The following is a 26,796-nucleotide window of genomic DNA, read 5'->3' as shown; positions in this document are numbered from 1 at the left end:
AGTTTGTTCTCTATATTTATGAGTCTCTTCTGTTTTGTCCCCCTCCCTGTTTTTGTATTATTTTTGTTTCCCTTCCCTTATGTTCATCTGTTTTGTCTCTTAAAAGCCTCGTATGAGTGAAGTCATATGATTTTTGTCTTTCTGACTGACTAATTTCACTTAGCATAATACCCTCCAGTTCCATCCACGTAGTTGCAAATGGCAAGATTTCATTCTTTTTGATTGCTGAGTAATACTCCATTGTATATATATACCACATCTTCTTTATCCATTCATCCATCAATGGACATTTGGGCTCTTTCCATACTTTGGCTATTGTTGATAGTGCTGTTATAAACATAAGGGTGCATGTGTCCCTTCGAAACAGCACACCTGTATCCCGTGGATAAATGCCTAGTAGTGCAATTGCTGGGTCATAGGGTAGTTCTGTTTTTAGTTTTTTGAGAAACCTCCATACTGTTTTCTAGAGTGGCTGCCCCAGCTTGCATTCCCATAGACTTTGCTTTTAAAATTATTTTTCTTTTCCCTGAGATAAATCTTTAGAGGTTCCTATTTAGCACAGATCTGATGGTGATTCTATCCATTTTCGTTTATATGAATCTAATTATTTTAGCCTCATACGTGAACAGGAATTTTTCTGGGTATACAGTTTTAATTACTTTTTTCACTCTTTCCATTTTCCCTGTTTCTGTTGCTACTTCTTAAGTGTCTGCTCTATCCTTTTGTTTTAGAGGGTAGAGGATAGAGGATTTGTCTTTTTTCACTAATTTCCTTTAAGGTCATTTGTTTTTATTTGGTGCTATGCAATTTTATTTTTTTTTTTAAGTTTCTGGGTTTGATCCTTAACACTTTTTCTTGCTTCATAAATATAGAGCTTACTTTATTGGCAGATTCAGGTCTTTAGTTTTAACACTTGTATTTTTCCCATTTCTAAATGTTCTGTACAGTTGTTTATAAGTCTCCCTGGCCATTTTTAATAGTCTTTTGTCATTTTCCAATTTTCATGATTTTTTTTTTTTTCACTTTCTCAAACATTCCATTTTATGTTACTATTTGACAATTTGAATGTCTGAATCCCATTGGAGTTTATTATTATTGTTTCTGTTCTTTGCTTATGGTCATTTGTTCTTTGGGTTTGGGAATCTGTGGTTGTGCGCTCATATTTGTGTGTTTTAAAAAACCTACGTTTCATCGGGGCTCTTTTCTCAAAAAGGATTTGCATTTCCTTTTGCCCGGAGGCCGGTGGTTGTCCGGACCTGAGTCTTCTTAAGCTCCTCTCCTCCCACTTTCATCCGGGGGTTTATTTAGCTTTCCTCCTTGCTTCTGGCCTAAGGCATAGTCTCCACATAAGAGCGTTCCTTGTTTTTTATCATTTGTAGTGATTCAATATAATGTTCAAACATCTCACAAGTATCCATTACATTTCACAAAATCTTTATTTTGACCATCACCTCTGGTATTCCTATACTCTTTATTTGTTTGTAGAAACTAAGGTACTAGAAGGTTCGATCAGCTGTGCCATCGCAGTTAGCAGATGAGCGTAAGGAGCTGAGAACACGAACAGAGCACCACGCTGTTAATATCTGTTCAAAAGTAGTTGATTCCTTTTCATTTTGTCCTGAGATGAATAATTTTGGCTCTTCATGACTTCATGATGGCTGCTTTGAGGGGCAAAATTGGTCCCTAGGTTGCAGAATTGGTAACTTATATTCTTTTTACGAAACCGTAGGAACTAGTCCAGGCTAGTGAGCGATTAAAAAACCAGTCCAAAGAGCTGAAAGACGCACACTGTCAGAGGAAACTGGCCATGCAGGAATTCATGGAGATCAATGAGCGGCTAACAGAGTTGCACACCCAAAAACAGAAACTTGCTCGCCATGTCCGAGATAAGGAAGAAGAGGTGGACCTAGTGATGCAAAAAGTTGAAAGCTTAAGGCAAGAACTGCGCAGGACAGAGAGAGCCAAGAAAGAGGTTAGTAGTCAGGCAGATTGTCCAGTGCCCAGGGGGTAGTGATTAAAGCTGCTTTTTCAGATGAGTGAAATGATGTGTATATCATACTTGAATTCTTAAAAACAGTTTTCTTGTTGGATAATTTTACTTAACGTGAACTTCAACATTTGAGTTATCTTCTTGTGACAAGGTAAATTCCCATGGGGGAAAAAGCATTTTACTGGAAAAAACAGGTATAACCATGAAATCCGCTTTGTTCATTTTATTTTAAAGCTGGAAGTTCATTCAGAAGCTGTGGCTGCTGAAGCATCTAAAGACAGGAAATTGCGTGAACAGAGCGAGCACTATTCTAAGCAACTGGAAAATGAATTGGAGGGACTAAAGGTATCGTTTGATTTCACATTTGCGAAGTTGAATTAATTTTCTTCTCTTTAGGCTTAACAGGAGTGTTAGTTTATGTTCTCTCTTTGACGTGGGGTAAAAACTAGCTCTCCTTCAAACCTAACATTTGTAATTCTCCTTCTTACTAGTAGAGGCTGACATAGACTTCCCCAGCATTCTGGAAGGAAAGGGAAGGTTGTGCTTAGTGGGGAGAAGAAATCTATGGGGAAAGAGTTAAAATATTTGTGCACACGTGGACAAGATGCACTGGTAATCTGCATGGGGGCACCGTCACATACCCAGATCCTCGATCTTGTAAATGACTGAGGAGAGCCTCAGGGTAGCTCTGCATGTACTCCTGTGAGGGGGGATCAGACGATAATGGGCATGGGTTAACACATCCGAGCGAGGGAAATCCTTGTGCCAGCTCTCAAGTTGGACTGCTTGGTTTTAAGTCCTAGCCTTATCTGTTACTAGCCATGTGATACTGGACAAAACATTTCATCTCTTTGGACCTAGGTTTTCTTATCTGTAAAACCCTATCTCATTGGTTTTATGTTAGGAGTCCATACATATTATCTGTAAAGTGCTCAGTAACTATTAGCTGTGATAATAGCGTTAGGTATGCCGCAGTGAGAGAATTGGGATTAAATGGACATCCTGTTTCTACAACGCTAAATGATAATCTGAATGATGTCTGCTTTTTCTTCACTCTAACCTTGGAGCAGTCTCCTGTGTTGTCTGCCAACCCTCCCCTACACCCTCTCCTTGCATAACCATGCACAGTCTAGTCTCACTCATCTGGCAGACATAAGAATCAAGTTGAATGTCATCTCAGGAAGTTTATGCCACTGTGGGATTCTGTTAATAACTTTAGCATAGCTTTTTTTGTATTTATCCACAAAATGTCTCCTTGCCTAAACTGTGACCTAGCTTATTGAAAAACATACAAGTATAGTATTAACTTGGCTCGATGCCACATGTTTAATACTTGTTTGATAAATGTGTTAAATCCATGAACGAATGACACGGTACACTTGGTCAGAATTTTTTCTCTGATGGTTAGAGATCAGTGGTTGCAAATAAGATTTCTCTGTTGTAAATGTAAATATAAATTCTAGATTTTATTTCTTGTTCAGAGATTGGTTTATTTTTCTTTTTGTGATTCATCATGATTGCACAGTCTTGGTTAGCTTTTCAAACTAGAGATGTTTCTTCTATATAGTTACGCTTCTGGAACAGGATTAGTGTATGGAAGGTATTACATTACTGTCTCAAATAATTTTCAGTCAGGGACTCTTTTGTTTCCGGCATGTAGGTGATTGGGTAACAAACAAGAATCCTAAAGACTGGAAGTATCTTAGAGATTATTTGCATTTGAGGAAATTAAGACCCAGGAGAGTTAAGGATTATGTGTCATAAGTGATAAAGTGATAAACCTGGATTTTCAAGGGGTGCCTGGGTGGCTCGGTTAAGCGTCTAACTTCGGGTCAGGTTATGATCTCACGATTTATGAGTTTGAGCCCCACATCGGGCTCTGTGCTGACAGCTCGGAGCCTGGAGCCTGCTTTGGATTCTGTGTCTCCCTCTCTCTGTCCCTCACCCACTCACACTCTCTGTTTCTCTCTGTCTCTCTCTCAAAAACAATAAACGTTAACAAAATTTTTAACCTGGATTTTCTAACTCAGTGTCGTGTTCTATCCACTAGTCTGCTCTTTATTGTTTTCTGTAGTAAACACTGCTGCACTGAGAACTTTGAATCACATGTATTTACCTGTTGATCAAACTCTCATAATCTCTTGTATCATTTATAAATTTGGGATAATCATAAATCTCCCCAGTATATAAGCTAATGCATTTAAAATTATTTCCCTAGGGCCTGGCAGAAAGTAAAGGCTCAGTAAGTGTTGGCTGTGATTATTCTCATACTGTCTTTCCTTGAGGGTATTTAAAATTGGAATTTCTTGGTTTAATTTCTTGTAAACCTATTTTGAATTGGTTTTGAAACCTATTTTGGCCATTCTAAAAGGGTGTAGGAATCTTCAGTTCATTAGGAACACTTTTCAATAGAATGGAAGGGAGAAATAATTCTTGAATAACAGAAAATTCAATACCCCATTTCCAATAATGCATAGAACATACAGACAGAAGATACCTAAGGATACAGAGGTCTTGAGCAACGCTATAACCAACTAAACCTAACAAACATGTATAGAACCTTCTACTCAACACAGCAGAATACACATTCTTCTCAAGTGCACATGGTATATTCTCCAGGATAGACCGGATGTTAGGCACAAAACAAGTCTCAAAAATGTAAGAAGACTGAAATCATACAAAGTGTCTTCTCCAACCACAATGGAATGAAGATAAAAATCAGTAACATAAGGAAAATTGGAATGTTAATAAATATGTGGAAATAAAACAAGATGCTCTTTACCAGTGGATCAAAGAAGAAATCAAGGGCAATTAGAAAACACCTAGCGAGGAATCCTATGAAAACACCATACTGACCATACAATGCAGTATGGCAGTGCTCAGAGGGAAATTTATGGCCATAAGTAACTACGTTAAAAAAAAAAAAGGATCTTAAATCAGTTACCTAATTTAATATCTTACGGAATCAGAAGAAGAGCAAAAGAAACTCAAAGCTAGAAGGAAGAAAATAATAAAGATTAGAGAGGAGTTAATTAAATGAAAATAGAAAAATAATAAGATTGAATGAAACCAAAGTTGATTTTTTCAAAGATCAATAAAATTGACAAACCTTTAGCTAGAAGCATACAAATTACTTAAAGTGTCTCAAAAAACAAAACAAAACAACACAACAACAACAAAACCCAGAGCATCTCAACAGACATATAACAAGTTGGAGAGATGGAATCAATAAGAAGAAATCTCCTGACAAAGAAAAGTCCCGGGCCAGAGGCTTTCAGTGAATTGAATCCAACATTTAAAGAAGCATGAACACCAATCCCTCTTAAACTCTTCCAAGTTTACAAGAGTAGAGAGTACTTCTCAACTCATCCTCCTATAAGGTCAGCATTACCCTGATACCAAAGCCATATTAAAAACATTACAAGAAAAAAAAAAAAAAGAAAACATTACAAGAAAAGAAAATTACAGACCAGTGTTCCTAATGAACATAGATGTATATAAATCCTCAACAAAATGCTAGCAAACCAAGTCCAAAATGATATTAAAAGGATTATGCACCATGACAAATGGTTTTACTTCAGGAATCCAAGGGTAGTTCAGTTAAGAAAATAAATCACATTAATAGAACCTGAGTGGGGGGAATGATCATCTTAATTGAAGCACATTAAGTCATTTCACAAAATCCAACATCCTTTCATGAATAAAGCTCCCAGAAAACTAGGACTAGGAGGGAATGTATTCACACGATGGAAGACATTTATGAAAAGCCCACAGTTAACATCATTCTCAATGTTGAACAACCAAGAACTTTGTCCCTAACATTAGGAATGAGACAAGGATGCCCATTTTAACCACTACTATGTAAATTATACTGGAGTCTCTAGCCAGAGGAATTAGACAATAAAAAGAAAAGGCATCCAAACTGGAATGGAAAAAAGAAAGAAAGAAAAAAAAAAAAAAACACTCTCTCTGTTCATAGATCATATGATCCTATATATTAAAATATTCAAAAAAATGCTACTAGTTTTTAGCCCAGCATATATGATGCTTGGAAGACACTATGTTTGAACAAGTTAAAAGCTGAATGAATCAAAAAAATCAACAACTCTTCTTATACTTGCAAGAGAGGTGACATCACAGGATAAGCCGCTGCTCTTACATTTGGAGATGTGGACAGGTAAATACAGAGAATCACAATTTACCAGAACAGAAACCTTTGTAGGAATCAGTGCCAGTGTATGGAAACCTGTACTATAACTGAAAGATCGTTGGAGGTTCGGTGTGGACAAGTCTAAGAGATAAAATCTCCAGAGAACATAGTCATTGGCAGGATCCCACACTTTTGTGAGTTTTACTTCCTGGACCTTGACCGGGTTCTCACAGTGAACATCAGAGAAGAGTCCCCTTATGCTAACAGTAATGGGAACCATTTTGAAATATGCCAGAGCATCCTGTTCGTCTTAACATGGTCTGCTCTCTGGAGAAACTCTTCAACCAGAGCTTAACTTGCTGGAGTTTATCAGAGCCTAATGAACTTGAGAGAAGGAAAACATCCAATTCCAGCCTGCTCTGGTCATCCTGCCCAAACTAAGGGGGAGATAAAAGCTGACAGGGTTTTACAGTGTATGGTCCAGAGGCACCAGCTCAATAAAAGACTGGTATCTAATCCTAGGACTGTAGAACACTTCCCCTCGCCCCACAACTCACCACCACATTACTAAAAGCCTGTTTACAGCATTCCTTTATGCACAACATCGTGTGTGCCTATCAACAAAAAACTACAAGATATACTGAAAGGCAGAAAATACAGTTGGAAGAGATAGAGCAAGTATCAGAACCAGACTCAGACATGGCAGAGATGTTGAAATAGGAGACTGGGAGTTTAAAACTATGATTGATATGCTGAGGACTCTAGTGGGTAAAGTAGAGAGCATGGAAGAATACATGAACAAGGTAAAAACAGAGATGGAAATTCTAAGAATCAAAAAGAAATGCTAGACATAAAAAATACTGTAACAAATTAACAATGTCTTGGGATGCTGGCTGGCTCAGTTTGAAGAGCATGTAAACTCTTGATGTTGGGGTCATGAATACAAGCCCCACGCTGGGTGTAAAGATTACTAAAAATAAATTAATTAATTTAAAAAAAAAAAGCCTCTACTACAAAGCTGTAATCACCAAGATGGTATGGTATTAGCACAAAAACGGACACATAGACCAATGGAATAGAATAGAGAACCTAGAATTGGACCCACAAATGTATGGCCAGCTAATCTTTGGCAAAACATGAAAGAGCATCCAATGGAAAAAAGACAGTCTCTTTAGCAAATGGTGCTGGGAGAACTGGACGGCAACATGCAGAAGAATAAAACTAGACCACTTTCTTATACACAGAGATAAACTTAAAATGGATGAAAGACCTGAATGTGAGACAGGAAATCTTCAAAATCCTAGAGGAGAAAGCAGGCCACAACCTCTTTGACCTCAGCTGCAGCAATTTCTTACTCAACACATCTCCAAAGGCAAGGGAATTAAAAGCAAAAAGGAACTATTGGGACCTCATCAAGATAAAAGGCTTCTGCACTGCAAAGGAAACAATCAACAAAACTAAAAGGCAACTGACAGAATGGGAAAAGATATTTGTAAATGACATATCGGATAAAAGGCTAGTATCCAAAATCTATAAAGAACTTACCAAACTCAACACCTGAAAAACAAATAATCCAGTGAAGAAATGGGCAGAAGACATGAATAGACACTTTTCCAAAGAAGACATCCAGATGGCCAACCGACACATGAAAAGATGCTCAATGTCCCTCATCATCAGGGAAGTACAAAGCCACACTGAGCTGTCACCTCACTCTGGTCAGAGTGGCTAAAATCAACAACTCAGGAAACTACAGATGCTGGTGAGGATGTGGAGAAAGGGGAACCCTCTTGCATTGTTGGTGGGAATACAAACTGGTGCAACTGCTCTGGTAAACAGTGTGGAGGTTCCTCAAAAAACTAAAATTAGAGCTACCCTATGACCCAGCAATAGCACTACTAGGAATTTACCCAAGGAATACAGAAGTGCTGATGCACAGGGGCATGTGTACCCCAGTGTTATAGCAGCATCTTCAACAATAGCCAAATTATGGAAAGAGACTAAATGTCCATCAACTGACGAATGGATAAAGATGTGGTTTATATATAACAACAGGATACTACTTGGCATTGAGAAAGAATGAAATCTGGCCATTTGTAGCAACATGGATGGAACTGGAGGGTATCATGCTCAGTGACAGAAGTCAGTCAGAGAAGGACAGATACCATATGTTTTCACTCATATGTGGATCTTGAGAAACTGAACAGAAGACCATGGGGGAAGGAAGGGGGAAAAATAGTTACAGAGAGGGAGGGAGGCAAACCATAAGAGACTCTTAAATACAGAGAACAAACTGAGGGTTGATGGGGGTGTTGGGGGAGAGAGGAAAGTGGGTGATGGGCATTGAGGAGGGCGCTTGTTGGGATGAGCACTGGGTTTTGTATACAAGCCAGTTAGACAATAAATTATATTCATTAAAAAAAAGAAACAAAAATAATCTTTAATGGGCATAGCTGAGGAAAGACTCTGAGCGTGAGGATATCTAAATAGAAACTGACCGAACTGGAAGGCGGAGAGAAAAACAGTGGAAAAAAACACCACCAGAAGAGACTATGCAAGTGCTGTGGAACAACTATAAAAGTTGTGACACGTCCAATGGGACTATCAGAATGAGAAGAAAGAGGAACAGCAGAAATATTTGAAACAACAGTGACTGAGAACTTCCCCAAATTAGTATCAGACACCAAACCCCAGATCCAGGAAGCTCAGAGAATACCAAGCAGGATAAATGCCCAAAGAACTACACCTAGAGATACCATTTTCAAAGGACAGAAAGTCAAAATAAAGAAAAATCCTAAAAGCCAGAGCAAACAAAACAAAACAAAACAAAAAAACACACTACCTTATCTGTAGAGGATGTAAGACAAGGATTAGAGTTGACTTCTCAGAAACCCATGCAAACAAGATGAGAGTGGAGTGAAATATTTAAAGTGTTGTGAGAAAAAACCTAGAATTCTGTACCCTATGAAATTACCCTTCAAAAGTGAAAGAAAAATAAGGACTTTCTAGTCAAAATTTTAAGGAATTTGTTGCCAGTAAACCTCCTTGCAAGAAATGTTAAAAGGAGTTATCTGGAGAGAAGGAAAATTACATAGGTCAGAAACTTGTATTTACATAAAGGAAAAGCATCAGAGGGGCGCCTGGGTGGCTGTCGGTCAAGCATCCAACTTCAGCTCAGCTCATGATCTCACAGTTGGTGAGTTCGAGGCCTGTGTCAGGCTTTGCGTTGACATCACCGAGCCTGCTTCGGATTCTCTGTCTCCCTCTCTCTCAAAAATATTTTTTTAATGTTTATTTATTTTTGAGATAGAGTGTGAGCGGAGGTGGGGCAGAGAGAGAGGGAGACACAGAATCCAAAGCAGCCCCCCAGGCTCCGAGCTGTCAGCACAGAGCCCGACGCAGGGCTCGAACCGTGAGATCATGACCTGAACTGAAGTTGGACACTTAACTGACGGAGCCACCCAGGTGCCCCTCAAAAATAAATATTAAAAAAAGTTAAAGATAAAGCATCAGAGAAGGAATAAGGTAAAATAAATTTAAAATTTTATTTTTCTTAATCTAATACTTAAAAATAATAATGTGTTTGATTTTATGTGCATACACACATGCTTCTATATGCTTGTATAAAACTGAAATGAATGAAAACAATGATCTAGAGGATAGGAGGGAGGAATTGGGATTATTTCATTTTAAAGTATTTGCACTACGCGTGAAGTGGTAGAATATATTTTGAAAACCGACTTGAACTGGTTGTAAATAGATATTGCAAACTATAGCACAACCACTAAAAAGGAAGTGTAACATATCCCCAGAGCAGAGAGAAAATGGGATCATATAAATCACTTGATTAAAACCAAGACAGAAGAGGAGTAGAAGACAAAAATAGGAATAAAGAACACGGACAATAAATAGAAAAACAGTAGCAAATATAGTAGATATTAATCCAAAAATATCAATAATCACTTAGAATGTCAATGGCCTAAGTACACCAGTTACAAAAGAGATTGTGGGGTGCCTAGATGGCTCAGTCAGTTAAGCATCTGACTTCAGCTCAGGTCGTGATCTTGCAGCTCATGAGTTCGAGCCCTGTTGTTGGGCTCTGTGCTGACAGCTCAGAGCCTGGAGCCTGCTTCAGATTCTGTGTCTCCCTCTCTCTCTGTCCCTCACCCACTCATGTTCTCTCTCTCTCTCTCTCTCTCAAAAATAAACATTAAAAAATTTTTGGAATAAATAAAAAACCCCAGAGATTGTGTCAGATAGGATAAAAATATCAAACTATATATTGTCTATAAGAAGCTCACTTTAAATATAGAAGCAGATATAGATTAAAAGTAAATGGATGGAGAAAGATATACCATGCTAACACCAATTAAAAGAAAGTGGGAGTAGCTATATTAATTTCAAAGTGGAGTTCAGAGTAACAAAAGTTTTTAGGAATAAAAAGGGCATCGGATAACGATAAAGGAATCAGTTCTCCAAGAAGACATAACAGGACTTAACATGTATGCGTATAACAAAGCAGCATCAAAATGCATGAAGCAAAAACTGTTAGCACTGCAAAGAAAAACAGATGACTATACTATTCTACTTGGAAACTTCAACACCCCTGTTGCAGAAATGAACAAGTCCAGGAGATGTAAAGTCAGTAAGGCCATGGATGAACTCAACACCATGATCAATCATTAAGGCAGCTGCCTTATGCCAGCTAACATTATACTTATTGCTGAGAAACTTGACACTTTTTCACTAAGATCCAGAGCATGGTGAAGATGTACCTTTCACCACTGCCTCTCAATGTTGTATTGGACATCCTAGCTAATGCAGTAAGACAAGAAGGCAAAATAAGAGGTATATGGATTGTGAAAGAAGATGTAAAACTGTCTGTTCAGAGGCGACATGATCGTCTATACAGAGAATGAAAAACATTGACGAAAGAACTGGAACTAATTAGACATAGGAAGGTTGCAGGATACAAGATTAATACACAAAAGCCAATTGCTTTCCTATACAACAGCCTTGAACAAGTGGAAACTGAAATTTGAAGCTCAACACTATTAATAATAATGCCCACAAAAGTGAAATATTTAGGTACAAATTTAATAAAATGTGCATTAGAGCTACATGGGGAAAACTATAAAACTCTGATAAAAGAAATAAAAGAACTAGATAAATGGAGAGACATTCCATTTTGTGGATAAGAAGATTCAGTATCATGAAGATGTAAGTTCTTCCCATCTTGGTCTGTAGATTTAATGCATTCCCAGTCAAAACCCCAACTAGTCCTTTTGTGGATATCATCAAACTAAACCTAAGGTTTGTTTAGAGACAAAAGACCTAGAATAGCCAGCACCGTATTGAAGGAAAAGAATACGGTTGGAAGACTGACTGCCTGACTTCAAGACTTACTATAAACATGCAGTAATCAAGACACTGAATGAATATTCATAGGAGTCATTTTTAACAAAGGAGGAAGGGCAATACAGTGGAGTAAAGATTGTCTCTTCAACAGATAGTGCTGAACAACTAGACATCCACATAGTGAATGAATGAATGAATGAAACTTACAACCTTTACAAAAACCAACTCGAAATGGATCGCAGACCTAAATGTAAAACCTAAAACTAAAACACTTCTGGAAGATAACATAGGAGAAGACCTACATGACCTTTGGTAGGACAGTGACTTCTTACATACAGCACCAAAGACACAATCCGTGAAATAAAGACTTGATACGCTAGACTTAATTGAAATTAAAATTTTCTGGGGTGCCTGGGTGGCTCAGTCGGGTAAACATCCGATCCGACCTCGGTTCAAGTCATGATCTCACAGCTCATGAGTTCGAGCCCTGCATCAGGCTCTGTCTCTCTCTCTCTTTCCAAAACAAATAAACATTTAAAAAACTAAATAAAAAAAAAAAAGAAATTAAAATTTTCTGCTCTGCAAAAGACTGTCATGCAAAATATAGAGAAAACTTTTAAGACTTAGTAAGTAGACAACAGATGACCCCAGGGTTGCAAAACCAATCTTCAGTAATTAGCTGTGTGCCTGTAAGTCAGCAATGAACAATCAATCCACAAAGGAAATTGTGAAAGCAATTTCAATTATAATAGCAGCTAAAAGAATAAAGTTCCTTAGAATAAATTTGAGCAAGAAAGTTAAAGACTTGTGTACTGAAAATTACAAAACATTGCTGAAAGATATTAAAGGAGACATAGTAAATGGAAAGACATACTACGTTTATGGATAGGATCACTTAATATTGTTTAGATGTCATTGTTACCCAAAGCGATGTACAGGTTCATTACAGTTACTAGTGAAGTTCCAATAGCCCTTTCTGCAGAAATGGAAAATAGAATCCTAAAATTCATATAGAATTTCAGGTGGCCCCAAGTAGCCAAACAATCATGAGAAAGAAAAATGGAATTGGAGAACTCAAACTTCCCAGTTTCAGAACTTACTACAAAGTTACAGTAACAAAAAGTGTGTGGTACTGGCCTAAGAATAGAAACACAGGCCACTGGAATAGCATGAAGAGTGGAGAAATGAACTCCTGCCTCTATGGCCATGTGCTTTTTGACATCGTACTAAATCTATTCAATCTATTCAATTTATGTGCCAAGACAACTGTATTTCTGCATGCAAAGAAATTTGGATCCCTAGCTCTTGCTGTATAAAACAATTTATTCAAAATGGATCAACCTGAATATAAGAGCTACAGCCATAAAACTCTTGAGGAAAACACTGGGGTAACTGTTCATGACCATGGCATGGACTCTTAGATATGACACTGAAAACCTAAGCAAAAAAAAAAAAAAAAAAAAATCGATAAATTGGACTTTATCAAAATAAAAACTTGTATGCATTACATCAAAGGACATTTTTAAAGGAATGAAAGAAATCATCTGCAAATTAAGTAGGAGTTTGATATCCAGAATATATAAACAAATCCTACAGTTGAACAACAAAAAGCAAATTACTCAGTCAAAACATGGGCAGGGGCATCTGGGTGGCTCAGTCGGTTGAGCATCCGACTTTGGCTCAGGTCATGATCTCACGGTTTGTGAGTTCGAGCCCCATGTCAGGCTCTATGCTGACAGCTCAGAGCCTGGAGCCTACTTCTGACTGTGTGTCTCCTCTCTGCCCCTCCCATGCTCATGCGTTCTCTCTCTCTCTCTCTCTCTCTCTCTCTCTCTCTCTCAAAAATAAATAAACATTTAAAAAAAAGGGCAAACAACTTGAATAGACATTTCTCCAAAGAAGATATTTTAATAGCCCATAAGCCCATGAAAAGACGTTCAACATCTTGAAGTTAAAAACCTCAAGATACCACTCCATACCTACTAGGATGGCTAAAATAGGGGGTTAAAAAGAAGCAAAACAGGTGTTTGCAAGCATGTTAAAAGTTTGGTGGTTCCTCAGAAAGGGAAACATAGAGTTAGCCATATGACCCAACAATTCACCTCCTACGTACTGTACCCTAAAGAATTGCAAGAGGGACTCAGACAGGTAGTTTTACACCAGTGTTCTTTGAAACATTATTACAGTAGCCAAAAGGTGGAAACAGTCAAGTGTCCATCAACAGATGGACAGAAGCAAATGTATTTATATACAATGGAATATCATTCAGCCATCAAAAGGGAGGACTCTTGATATATGCTCCAGCGTGGATGAACCTTGAGCACATTATGCTAAGTGAGAGATGCCAGACCAAAAAGAACAAATACTGTATGACTCTACTTGTGTGAAGTATCTAGAATAGGCAAATTCATTGAGATAAAAAGTAGAATTGAGGTTACCAGGGGCTGGGTAGAGTGGGTAATGGGGAATTATTCTTTAGTGGTTTTAGTGGTTGTAGAGAATTTCTCTTTGGGATATTGAAAAAGTTTGTGGTCATGGTTGCACAACATTCTGAATGTAACACCTCCTGAACTCTGTGCTTAAAATGGTTAAAATGGCAGAACTTTATGGGCTGTGTGTTTCACCGCTAACGCAATATCCATAAGCCATTGAATTGTACACTTTAAATGGTATGGTATGTGAATAGTAGCTCAATCAGGCTGTTAAAAAAAAATACTTTTCAGTTGTTGTGACCATATGCTACAAGAGCTTTTCACCCTGTTGTGTTAGTTTGCTGGGGCTGCCACAGATCACCACAAACTGGGTGGCCTCAAAAACCGGAACTTATTGTCCCAATTATCGCAACTAGATGCCCGAAAGCAGTGCTGGTGGGGTGGTGATAGTTTGCGTTCCTTGGTTTACGTATCACCTGGATCTCTGCCTTCTTTCTGTGTACAAGATTGTGAGTCCAGATTTCTTTTTATAAGGACACAGTTATATTGGAATAGGGCCCATCCTAATGACCTCATTTTAAGTCAGTTACCTCTGTAAAGACCCTACTTTTATTTTTTTCCCAACATTATTGAGATACGATTGACGAATACAAATTGTGTATACTTAAGGTACAAAATGTGATATTTAGGTATACGTATATATTGTGAAATATGTACCACAACGAGCTGATTAACATAGCCTCACTTATCTTTTTTTTTTTTTTTTTTAGTCTGAGAACAGTTAAGATCCATCCTCTTAGAAATTTCCAGTATACGATACAGTATTGTTAACTGTGTTCACCCTGCTTCACGTCAGATCTCCAGAACTTATTCATCCTACATGTGTGAAATTTCTGTACCCTTTGACCCACATTTCCCCATTCCCTCACTGTCCCAGCCATGGACAACCACCATTAGATTGCACATAGGTCAGATCAGACGGTATTTGAGACCATATTTTAAAATATGATCATATTCTGAGATACTAGTGGTGGTTAGTGCCTTAACATGAATTTTGGAAGGACACAATTCAACCTTTAACACATGGATTTTTCACTTGAAAGTACAACACAAGCCTTTACACTCGTTACGTCACTATCACAAACAATCTTCATGATTATGGAAAAATATCCAGTCATTCAATCCTCTGCTATTAAATATTTATCTTTCACTATTGCAGTATTACCATGAACGCTTTTGTGCCCTGCTTTTTAAAATATTATATCTTAGAACGGATACCTAGAAATGAAATTGTCAAATCACTTCGAGGCACTTGATACGGGCCACAAATTGTTGCAAGTATAAGAGGCATTTCTTGCTTTATTAGTAGATTGTTTATTAATCACTTTTTCTTTGTGAATTATTGCTTTAAGTCATTTGCCTTTTTAATTTTATAGTCTGAATTTTTCTCTTTCAATTCATATAAACCCTATGCATAGCAAGAAAGCATATTTCTTAGTTTTTCCACAACTATTTATTAATTTATCATTTGCCCTTTAATTTTGGTCTTGTTTCCTTTTCAAATTACGGGAGATTTGTTCTCATTTTCCTCAATGTTTCTTTTATTGCTTCAAAGCTTGGCTTATCCTTTGTTCACAGTTTGTTAAGCATGTAATTCTGCCTTTTCCTGCACGTTTCTATTGGGTCTAAAAATATTTAACTCGGCGCCTGGGTGGCTCAGTCGATTAAGCGTCCGACTTCGGCTCAGGTCATGATCTCATGGTTCGTGAGTTTGAGCCCCGTATTGGGCTCTGCACTGACAGCTTAGAGCCTGGAGCCTGCTTCAGATTCTGTGTCTCCCTCTCTCTCTCTGCCCCTCCCCTGCTCATGTTCTGTCTGTCTCTCTCAAAAATAAATAAAACTTTTAAAAATAAGATTTATATAGTATGTTTTAATATCTGAAAAGAACATTCTTCTCTCTCCCTCTTTACTCCTTTTTTCCTCCAGGATTTTCTTTGGCATTTTTCCAAGTGTATTTTTCCTATGTACTGGGAACTTTTGTCTCCACCTGCCACCCCTGCGTCATTTCCTGTATTTAATTTTTTAATTATATTTACAAGGAATATAATATGATAAATATTAAGTACATATGCATTTAATCTTTTCTTTCATGTCGTTGGTATTTTTCTATATTGTTTCAAGTCTTCTTTAAGGTCTGTTATAAAGACTTGTCCTTTCTTCATGTAATATTCAGATAAATTACTCACTATTGTTATTCCTCACGTGTGTGTATTCGTTTCTGATCATTTTTGTTTGATTGTTTTTAAAACAGTGAAATTTTTTGCTTTGTTTTATTCTTGCTCATTCCACTCTCCAGAAGTACTGCTGATTTGTGTTTATCTTACATGCAGTTGCTTTACTCAGCTTTAGCAGTTCTGCCACTTTTTAATGGATTTATTTACATTTTCTGGGCGAACGATTATATGGAAATTATAGTGGTTTTATCACTTTCCTTTCTAATAATTTCTTGTGACTGTTGCACACGTTCCTTGGTCAAACAGAGTATTTAAAAACTACTACATAAGAGATCATGGAAGGCACCCTTTCCGTTACTATTATTTCTAAATCTTTGTATTTCTGGTGCTTCACCAGTAGGTATTACTTTGTCTGATAGCTGAAAAGGGGGCACTTTTTAAGGTAGGAGAATTACTTTATTGTTTTTTGTTTTATTATGGGACTTGGGGTGGTATTTGCAATTGGTATTGGATTTTATCAAATACATTTGGGCGTGGGTACCTACTGAGATTATCACATGGGTTTATTTTAATGGAATCCATTAAAGTAATGCAATTTTTTTGCACTTACTAATAAATTTACTAATATTAAATTACCTTCAATACCTGCAAGAAGACGTGTTCTTTTGTGGTAGATTGTGTCTTTTTTATATACGGTTTCATTTCATCAGCATTAAAAAATTTTTTTTGTAATATTTATATATTTTGGGGAGAGAGAGAAAGAGAGAGAACATGAGCGTGGGAGAGGCAGAGAGAGAGACAGAATCCGAAGCAGGCTCCAGGCTCTGAGCTGTCAGCACAGAGCCCGACCCGGGCTCAAACTCACAGACCGTGAGATCATGACCTGAGCCGGAGTTCGGACTCTCGACCAACCAACTGAGCCACCCAGGCACCCCTACTTCATTGGCATTTGATTTGATTTTTTTTTTTTTTTTCTGACATCCTTATCAACAAGTGACTTGAGCCCATGACTTTCTTTGGTGGCATCTTTGGTAGGTTTTGACGTCAGGGTAGTTTTTGCTCGAAACTTCAGTGCGTGCTGCTGCTCTGCCAACAGCAAACCGTACGAAACAGAGCAGCAGACCGAGATGTTCTTGAGGGGACTCTGAAAATGAAGAGGTAAGCGGTCAGTGCCGCAGATGTCAGTCTCAGCATCGTTTTTGCAGAGATGGGTACGCGCCAGAATCTGACTTGCTGTGGCTCTTCCCGGTTTCCCCAGTGCGGTGTGCGCCAGGCTGCCCCCAGAAACTGCTGGAATCTGGGTCTTGCCTGTGGGAGGCACGGCGTGAGTAGTTTTGTAGTAAACGGTTAAATATTCCAGTGGATACCCCGGAAACCTTTCTCCCACCCAGTGGATGTCTTTGGTTTTGTGTTTTTGTTTTTGTTTTTGAAAAAAAGGTAGGTATCTCAAATGTGAAGATGTTAGGATAGTTTTCTTTCAACTTTAAATCAACTACTGTTCACAGTTTTTCTGCCCTTAATACTGTTTTCAAAAACAAGAGACACTGTCCTCTAGGGCATGATTCCCTGCTGTCTCTAAACGTACACCCGTAGGTCCTTTGGGTTTTAAAAGGTTTATTGTTGAACACCTGGGAGAATAGATAGCTTATAACCAAGTCATAGAAAAGTTACAAAGCTCAGGAGGTCTTAAACGGTCATCATCTCTGTTCTCTTTACCTTTAGCCACCGTCCGGAAGAAGCTTTGGACTTTGCATTTTCCTTTCACCTTATTACTGAGAAGATGTTTCATCCTAATTTCTAAAAGGGTGGCTTTTGGCTAAATTTCTCATCCCTAATGCCCTACCTAAATGCCAAGAGACTGTCATTTTTTCCAGTGGTTGTGAAGATGTTTGATTAGACCTTTGTCCTTCTCCCTGGACCATTGGAGAAGCCCCTCTCCTTTTTGTACATTCTAGCTTTGTCATTCCGTTCCCCAGATTTGTATCTTCTAAAGACATTTGCATATTCATAATCCTTTATTGGTTCCACATCAGAAATAAGCCGTGGTTAGATTTTTCCCTCACTCCATACACCAGCAATAATTGTGTATAAATTAGAAATTTAAATATCAGCAAATAACTATATAAGTGCCAACGGAAGTTATATATAAATATATAATCTTGGTAGGAAGAAGGCTGTAAAATACAACAACAATAAGGGAATATATATACGGAGAACAATATTTGCAACATAAGGCTGGCAAAAGGTTAATAGCCTTAATAAAGAAAGTTGTTTTATGTGATGATGTACAAAAGTAACATTCAGTTATATGAACAGTTCTTTGCATTACAGAAAGACATTATAATTGGCATTTTGTTATTCATATAGATGAACCAATTTTTTGTTATTACTTCTATAGCAAAAACAAATTAGTTACTCACCAGGACTGTGCAGCATAGAACATCAGCAAGAGATCACCAAACTAAAGACTGATTTAGAAAAGAAAAGTATCTTTTATGAAGAAGAATTGTCTAAAAGAGAAGGAATACACGCCAATGAAATTAAAAACCTGAAGAAAGAACTTCATGATTCAGAAGGCCAGCAACTTGCTCTCAACAAGGAAATTTTGATTTTGAAAGACAAATTGGAAAAAAACAGGAGAGAGAGGTAAGCATCGAGTTATCTACCCCTCCCGTCAGTATTTGGTGAATGCCTGCGGTGTGCCAGGGACCGGAGATACGCAGGCAGTACACGTATCCCAAAGTCCAGATCAGTCACCCGACGATGCCAGTGGGTCGGGAAACCAGCGGGATGGTGTAAGTGTGACTGGAAGGGCAGGTGCAGCCCTCGCAGAGGCACGGGAGGTAACCTTGGTATGTCTAGGTTTTTTGGACTAAATTCTAGCCAAGACCAAAGAAATAGAAAATGTCTAACTGCGGAAGGGAGTCCATTAAGTGCCAAGATGGAGAGGGAAAGGGGAACAAGGCACGTTCCGAAGATGAAGGCTGTTCCCTACGGTGGAGCCACAGATGAGAGGGTGAGAAGCGGGGCCGGAGAGGGAAGTGGAGGCAAGGTCACGAAGGAGGAAGGAATTTGGACTTCGTGCCGAGGCCATTGAAGGCAGGTGACAGGGCGGTACTCGTGGTCCCGTGTGGAGTGGGACAGGCGGGAGCAGATGGCAAGGAGGAACCTGGCAGCGAGAGAGGAGCAGGACCGCAGGTGCTGACCGGGCAGGTGGGGGGAAGCGTGTGGGCTCAGAAGGTCCCAGAGAGCCAGAACCTGGGGCCATAATGGCCAGGTGTGAGAAAGTGCCAGGATTTTAGGCAGCCGATGTGTGCTATTGTCATTCTCAACTTCTGTTGGAAGCCAAAGTTTATTTAGTTTGGTACATTCGCTCAGCCAGACTTTTTTAGAACCTCCTGTGGGTAAAGCAGTGTTGCAGGCACTGGGAACGTGGCAGTGGACAGACAGACAAATCTCTGTCCGTATGGAGCTTTCCTTTAGCCAGGTGAAGGGCTGTAAACAAAATAAGTAAAATATAGAATATGTTAGGTAATGATAAATGCCAGGAACAGAACGTAAGGCACAGGATGGGGCCATGAGGCATTAAGGGGGCAATTAAATTGTGTATATAGGCTGGTCTGGAAAAATTGCGATGAGAAGGACTGAAGAAAGTGGGGGCATCTCTGCAGATGTAGAAGAACGTTCTATGTGGAGAACAGCCTGTTAAAAAAAATAATGAGAAGGCAATACTGTGGAGACAGTAAAAAGAGGAGTGGGTGCCAGGGATTGGGGGAGGGGGGCGGATGTGATGTCCAGGAGGACGCCAGGGCAGGATGCCCAGGGCAGTCTCTTGGTGTGATGCTACAGTGATGGGTACATGCCATTACACACGTGTCCAAACCCTAACGTGAGCTGTGGAGTTGGAGTGATAACGACCTGCCAGATGTAAGTTCACTAACTGTAACAAATGTTCCACTCTGGTGGGGGATGATGTTGTGGGGGCTGTACCGTGTTTGGGGGCAGGGAGTAGGTGGGAAATCTCTGCTATGGACCTAAAACTTTTCTAAAAAATAAAGGCTATTAAGAAAAATAGTTTAAGGAGGCCAGTGTGGCCGAAGTAGACTTAAGGGGAAAGAATCATAGGAGAGGAGTATGAGGGGGAACAGGGCCAGATCATGTAAGGCTTTATAGCAGGTCACTTCTGGTTATTTACTCTGAGGAAAACTGATGCGGGGAGTACCGCAGGATTTTGAGTGGAAAATTAAGATATTGGGTTGTGTTTTAAAAGGGTTACTCTGACTACCTGGTTAAGAATAGTCTGACTCAGGGGTGCCCAGGTGGCTCAGTCGGTTAGACATCCGACATCAGCTCAGGTCATGATCTCATGGCTCGTGAGTTCAAGCCTCATGTCAGGCTCTGAGCTGTCAGCACAGAGCCTGCTTCAGATCCTCTGTCTCCTCCTATTTCTGCCCTTCTCCTCTCCTCTCCTCTCCTCTCCTCTCCTCTCCTCTCCTCTCCTCTCCTCTCCTCTCCTCTCTCTCCCTCAAAAATAAACAAACATTAAAAAAAAAAAAAAGTCTGACTTCGATAAGAGGAGAAAAGCCCTGAACTCCTGTAGAAGGCTGTCACAGAAATCCAGGCAAAGGAGGGTGGTGACTTGGCCCAGGGTGGGGGCAGAAGTGGTGGTAAGAAACATTGGAATTCTTGTGCTCCTGAACGGTAAAGATACTGGCTTTTGTTGATGGTTTAGACGTGGGATGAGAAGGGAAGAGGAAGGCTCAAGGATGGTGCTGAGGTTTGGGGCTTTAGCAATTAGGAGGATGTAGTTACCGTTTAGAAAGGAACAGGGCAAGGGAAGCATGTTGGGGATGAGAGTATTACCGGGAGTTCATTTTAAACAAGTTCCGTTTAAGATGTGTATTAGGCACCCACGTGGAGATGTCACACAGGCCGTTGGACAGATCAGCTGGATTTTAAGGCTAGAAATAAAATCCCAGGAGTATTAGATCACTCACATGGTATTTAAAGCAGTGAGACTACTTGAGATCCCTTAGCAGTTGGTATAGAATGGCACAAAGGTCCAGCACTGAGCCCTGGCGTGCTCTGATCTTTGGAAGTTGGTTAATGAGGAAGAAACAGCAAAGTGGCCAGCAAGGACGATGGGAAGAAGACCCAACAAATTTGGTGTCCTGGAGACCATGTGATGAAAGCATATCAAGTCTGTCTATACGTTAAACAAGATGAGGTATGAATTAAGTAAGATGAGGCCCAAACAATGATCATTGAATTTAACATTAGGAAGCTCGTTGGTAACTCTGATAAGAACAATTTCCGTGGAACAGGAGGGGCAAAAACCCCACAGTGGGAACCAAGACTAGGAGGAGAGCGATTGGAACCAGAAATGTGGGACAACAGGGTTTTGAGGCGGTGGCGCGGCAGATGCCAGATTCTGTGTGGTGAGAAGCAGCTAGGCGATGAGGAAGGGATACAGCAGACTCAGGGATTCCGGGCGGCACCCATGAGCGAGAAGGCGGAGAATTGGAAAATGAAATGTGATCTAGGGCTTAGGGGAGACTGTTCATTCTGTTCTCTTATGGAAGAGACTTCTGCTCTGTTTCGTGCTGGTGGGAAAAAGCAAGAATAATTTCACAGAAATTTTACTCCGTTTATTTGTGTACCCATTTTTTCTGAAAGGCCTCTTTGTATTTTGTCATGTTTTTGTCATTGTTTGTTGCTTGGAGTTACTTCTGAATCAAGAAACATCCTTAAACGTGACTGAATTTCATATTTTGACTATAGATAATTTTTTAACATGGCATATTTGCTTGCACACAAGCAAAAATGGTTTCTTTTCCCGGAAGTTAGCATTTAAATTACAAGTTCATTTACACTCACTAATGTAGTAATGGAAGGGATTTTTAACATCACATTTTTAAAATCAGCCGGTACGTAGGTTCTCGGTTGACTCGGGATCAGTCATAGGAAATTACCCAGAACAGATCCATATTGACTTTCATTTACTGCTAAGATATAAAGCGTTCCTTACAAATTTTTTTATTAAGTATAAGTTGACACTTATACTCAAGTGTTACATTTCTTTCAGGCGTACGGCACAGCGATTCAACTTCTCTGTCGGTTACGCTGTGTTCCCCACAAGTGTAACTGCCATCTGTCACCTCACAGCAGCGTTCCAGTATCACTGTATTCCCTGTGCTGTGCCCTTTATTTCTTTATCTTATTCATTCCATAAGTGGAAGCCTGTACCCCCCACCCTGCTTCCCTCACCCGCTCCCCTCTGGAAGCCATGTTTGTTCTCTGTTTTTTAGGTCTCATTCTGCTTTTCGTTTGTTTGTTTATTCATTTTGTTTTTTAGATGGTACATATGAGTGAAATCATACGGTATTTGTCTTTCTCAGTTTGGCTTCTCTCACTTGACGTGATTCCCTCTAGGTCCACCCGTGTTACCACAAATGGCAAGACCTCGTCCCTTTTTACGGCTGTGTAATATTCCATCCTGTGTGTATACACCACATCTTCTTTATCCATTTGTCCATTGACGCACACTGAACTTGCTTCCATATCTTGGCTTTGTAAATGATGCTGCAGTAAACATAAGGGTGCATATATCTTTTCAAATTAGTGTTTTCGTTTTCTGTAGGTAAATAGCCAGCAGTGGAATTCCTGGATCACACGGTGTATCTATTTTTAATTTTTTTGAGGGACCTCCACACTGTTTTCCACAGTGGCTGCACCAGTTGCATTCCCACCAACAGTGCCCAAGGATTCCCTTTTTTACACATCCTTGCCAACACTTACTTCTCGTCTCTCTGATTTTAGCCATTCTGACAGGTGCAAGGTGATAGCTCATTGGGGTTTCGATTTGCACTTCCCTGATGGTGAATGATGTTGAGCATCTTCTCACGTGTCTGTTGACCATCTGGATGTCTTCTTTGGAAAAATGTCTATTCAGGTCCTCTTCTCCTTTGTTTTTTGTTGTTGAATTATGTAAGTTCTTTATATGTTTTGGATATTAACCCCATATCAGACACGTCATTTGGAAATATCTTCTCCCATTTAGTAGGTTGCCTTTTCATGTTGATGATGGTTTCCTTCACTGTGCAAAAGTTGTTTTTTTTTTTTTTATTTTGATGTAGCCCCAACAGTTTATTTTTGCTTTCATTTCCCTTTCTTAGGAGACATGTCTAGAAAAATGTTGCAATGGCCAGTCAGTGTCAGAGAAAGTACTGCCTGTGCTCTCTGTTAGTATTTTTGCCAGGTCTCACCTTGATGGTTTTTTTGTGTGTAGGGTGTGAGAAAGTGGCCCAGTTTCATTCTTTTGCATGCAGCTGTCCAGTCTTCCCAGCACCATTTATTGAAGAGACCGTCTTTTCCCCATTGTATATTCTTGCCTCCTTTGTCATAGATTAATTGAGCATGTAAGCTTGGGTTTATTTCTGGGATCTCTGTTCCATTGATTTAGGTGTCTGTTTTTGTGCCAGTAGCAAACTGTTGTAATCACTACAGCTTTGTAGCACAGCTTGAAATCTTGTAGTACACCCCCAGCTTTGTTCTTCTTCCTCAAGGTTGCGTTGGCTACTTGGGGTCTTTTGTGGTTCCGTACAAATTTTAGTAGTATTTGTTCAAGTTTTGTGAAAAATGCTGTTGCCATTTTCATAGGGATTGCCCTGAACTATAGATTGTTTTGGCTAGTAGGAACATTTTAGCAATATTAATTCTTCCAATCCATGAACATGGAATATCTTTCCATTTGTGTCATCTTCAGCATCCGTCCTAGTTTTCAGAGTACAAATTAGCATTTGTACAAAATGGTCTTTCACCATCTTGGTTAAGTTTATTCCCAGGTATTTATTTATCTTGTTGGTATAATTGTAAAAGCAGTTGTTTTCTTAATTTCTGTTTCTCCTACTTTGTTATTAGTGTGTCAGTGAAATACTACCGGCTTCTGGGTTTTAATTTTGTATCCTGCAACCTTGCTGAATTTATTTGTTACTACTAGTAGGTTTTTTTTTAGTGAAGTCTTTAGGGTTTTCTATGTATTGTATCATGTCATCTGCAAACAGTGACAGTTTAACTTCTTCCTCGCCAGTATGGGTGCCTCTTACATCTTTTCTCTTCTCTTCTCTTCTCTTCTCTTCTTTTCTTTTTTCTTTTCCATGGTGGGTGGGTGGGTGTGTGTGTGTGTGTGTGTGTGTGTGTGTGTGTGTCGGATTCCTGTGGCTAGGACTTCCAGTATTATTTATGCTGAATCAAAATAGTGAGAATGAACATCCTTGTCTTGTTCCTGACATTAGGGGAAAAGCTCTCAATTTTTCACCATTGCATTTGATGTTATTTGTGGGTTTTTCATATATGGCATTTATTATGTTGAGATATATTCCCTCTAAACCTGCTTTGCTGAAAGTTTTTAGCATGAATGGGTAGTTGAATTTTTTCAAATGCCTTTTCTGCGTCCTTTAAGATAATCATATAATTTTTATCCTTCATTTTGTTGATGTGGTATATAATGTTGACTGATTTGTGAATATGGAACCACCCTTATATTCCAGAATAAGTCCCACTTGATCATGGTGAATGATCCTTTTAATGTATTGTTGACTGCAGTTTGCTGATATTTTGTTGAACATTTTTGCATCTATGTTTATCAGGGATATTGGCCTGTGGTTTTCTTCTTTCTTTCTTCCTTTCTTTTTCTTTTCTTTTCTTTTCTTTTCTTTTCTTTTCTTTTCCTTTCCTTTCCTTTCCTTTCCTTTCCTTTCCTTTCCTTTCTTCCTTTTCCTTTTCCTTTTCCTTTTCCTTTTCCTTTTCCTTTTCCTTTTCCTTTTCTTTTTGGTGGTGTCTTTGTCTGGTTTTGGTAATGGGGTAATGCTGGCCTCATAGAATGAATTTGAAAGTTTTCTGCCCTCTTCTGTTTGTTGGAATAGTTTGAGGAGAACAGGTATTAACTCTTCTTTAAATGTCTGGTGGAATTCACATGTTAATCCATCTGGTCCTGGATTTTTATTTTTTGGTAGTGTTTTGATTATTGATTCAATACTGTTACTAGTAATTGGTCTATTCAGATTTTTTGTGTCTTCCTGATATAGTTTAGAAGATTGTGTATTTCTAGGAATTAATCCATTTCTGCTAGTTTGTCCAATTTGTTGGCATGTAATTTTTCATAGAATTCTCTTGATTCTTTGTATTTCTGTAGTGTCAGTTTTTCTCTTGTTTCTGATTTAATGTATTTGGGTCTTTTTATTGATGAGTCTGGATAAGCGTTTATCAATTTTATTTTTTCAAAGAACCAGTTCTTGGTTTCATTGTTGTTTTTTTCTGTTTTTTTTTTTTTAAATCTCTATTTCATTTATTTCTTTTTTTATTAATTTTTTTAATGTTTATTTATTTTTGAGAGAGAGAGAGCACAAGCAGGAGAGGGGCAGAGAGAGAGGGAGACACAGAATCTGAAGCAGGCTCTGGGCTCCGAGCTGTCAGCACAGAGCCCGACACAGGGCTCGAACCCACAAGCTGTGAGATCATGACCTGGGTCAAAGTCGGACACTTAACCAACTGAGCCCCCCAGGCGCCCCTCTGTGTCATTTATTTCTCCTCTGGTCTTCTTGATTTCCCTCCTTCTACCCACTTTGGGTTTCATTTGTCTTTTTTTCTAATTGAGGTAAAAAGTTAGATTGTTTACTTGAGCTTCTTGTTTCTTCAGTTAGCCTTTATTACTGGATAGCTCCCTCTTAGAACTGCTTGTGCTGTCTCCCAAAGATTTTGGACCACTGCGTTTTCGTTGTCCTTTGTCTCCATGTATTTTTTGATGAATTTATTTCTTTTTTATTAACTCATAGACCCATTGGTTGTTTAGAATAAGCCTCTTTGGGGCACCTGGGTGCCCTCCATGCCCAGCGTGGAGTCTGCTTAAAATTCTGTCTCTCCCTCTGGCTCTCTCCCCTTCACATACACTTGTGCTTGCGCTCTCTCTAAACAACAACAAAAAATAGATAAATAGATAGATCTTCATCTGTATAGCAACTCCATGTTTGAACACTGATTCCCCTTTCTCTCTTTGGTGGTTTGTACAAAGTCTGTTAGAACTCTTTTTGCCTCTAAGGGTGAATCACTTGTGCCCCTCAGAACTATCACTTTAAATAAGTTGTATAGGAGTGCCTGGGTGGGTAAGCATCTGACTTCAGCTCAGGTCATGATCTCGCAGTTCGTGAGTTCGAGCCCTGCATCGGGCTCTGTGCTGACAGCTCAGAGCCTGGAGCCTGCTTCGGGTTCTGTGTCTCCCTCTCTGTCTTCCCCTCCCCCACCCACGCTGTCTGTCTGTCTGTCTGTCTCTCTCTCTCTCTCTCTCAAAAATAATAAATAAACATAAATAAATAAGTTTTACAATATTAAATTTTTTGTGTGTGCATGCATATGTGTGTATGTAGGTAGGTACGTACTTAAGGAAGAAGGAAGGAAGGGCTGAGAGGAAGGGCTGAATATATTGAGAGGACTGTTGGAAATGTCACTGAGGGTTTGCTAGCACTCTTGAGCTGAGAAGGAATCATGTGGTGCCCACGTGTCCCCCTCTTTCCCTGACCTCCACCTTTGCCCATACTTTGTGGTCTGTGTGCAGCCACATAACGTGAGCACAATCATGAA

General features: G+C 39.1%; 1 protein-coding gene across 16 annotated transcripts in view; it reads left to right on the top strand.

Moving 5' to 3' along the window:
* CDC42BPA (CDC42 binding protein kinase alpha) overlaps window positions 1–26,796 on the top strand; it is a 322,044-nt gene that overhangs the window by 201,073 nt on the left and 94,175 nt on the right. For 14 of the 16 annotated variants that reach the window (XM_081791830.1, XM_081791829.1, XM_078441188.2 and 11 more), the window contains 3 exons: window positions 1,730–1,972; window positions 2,225–2,335; window positions 18,560–18,807. In XM_081791830.1, coding sequence (XP_081647956.1) covers window positions 1,730–1,972; window positions 2,225–2,335; window positions 18,560–18,807 — 602 coding nt within the window. The remainder of the gene's footprint in view (window positions 1–1,729; window positions 1,973–2,224; window positions 2,336–18,559; window positions 18,808–26,796) is intronic. The other 2 variants (XM_078441190.2, XM_078441187.2) reach the window with 1 other exon arrangement.

This window comes from Panthera onca, chromosome F1 (assembly GCF_046562875.1).
Source record: "Panthera onca isolate mPanOnc1 chromosome F1, mPanOnc1 haplotype 2, whole genome shotgun sequence".
Classification (NCBI taxonomy): domain Eukaryota; kingdom Metazoa; phylum Chordata; class Mammalia; order Carnivora; family Felidae; genus Panthera; species Panthera onca.
The sequence above is the reverse complement of the archived record's forward strand: the minus strand, read 5'-3'. Positions and strand labels throughout refer to the sequence as shown.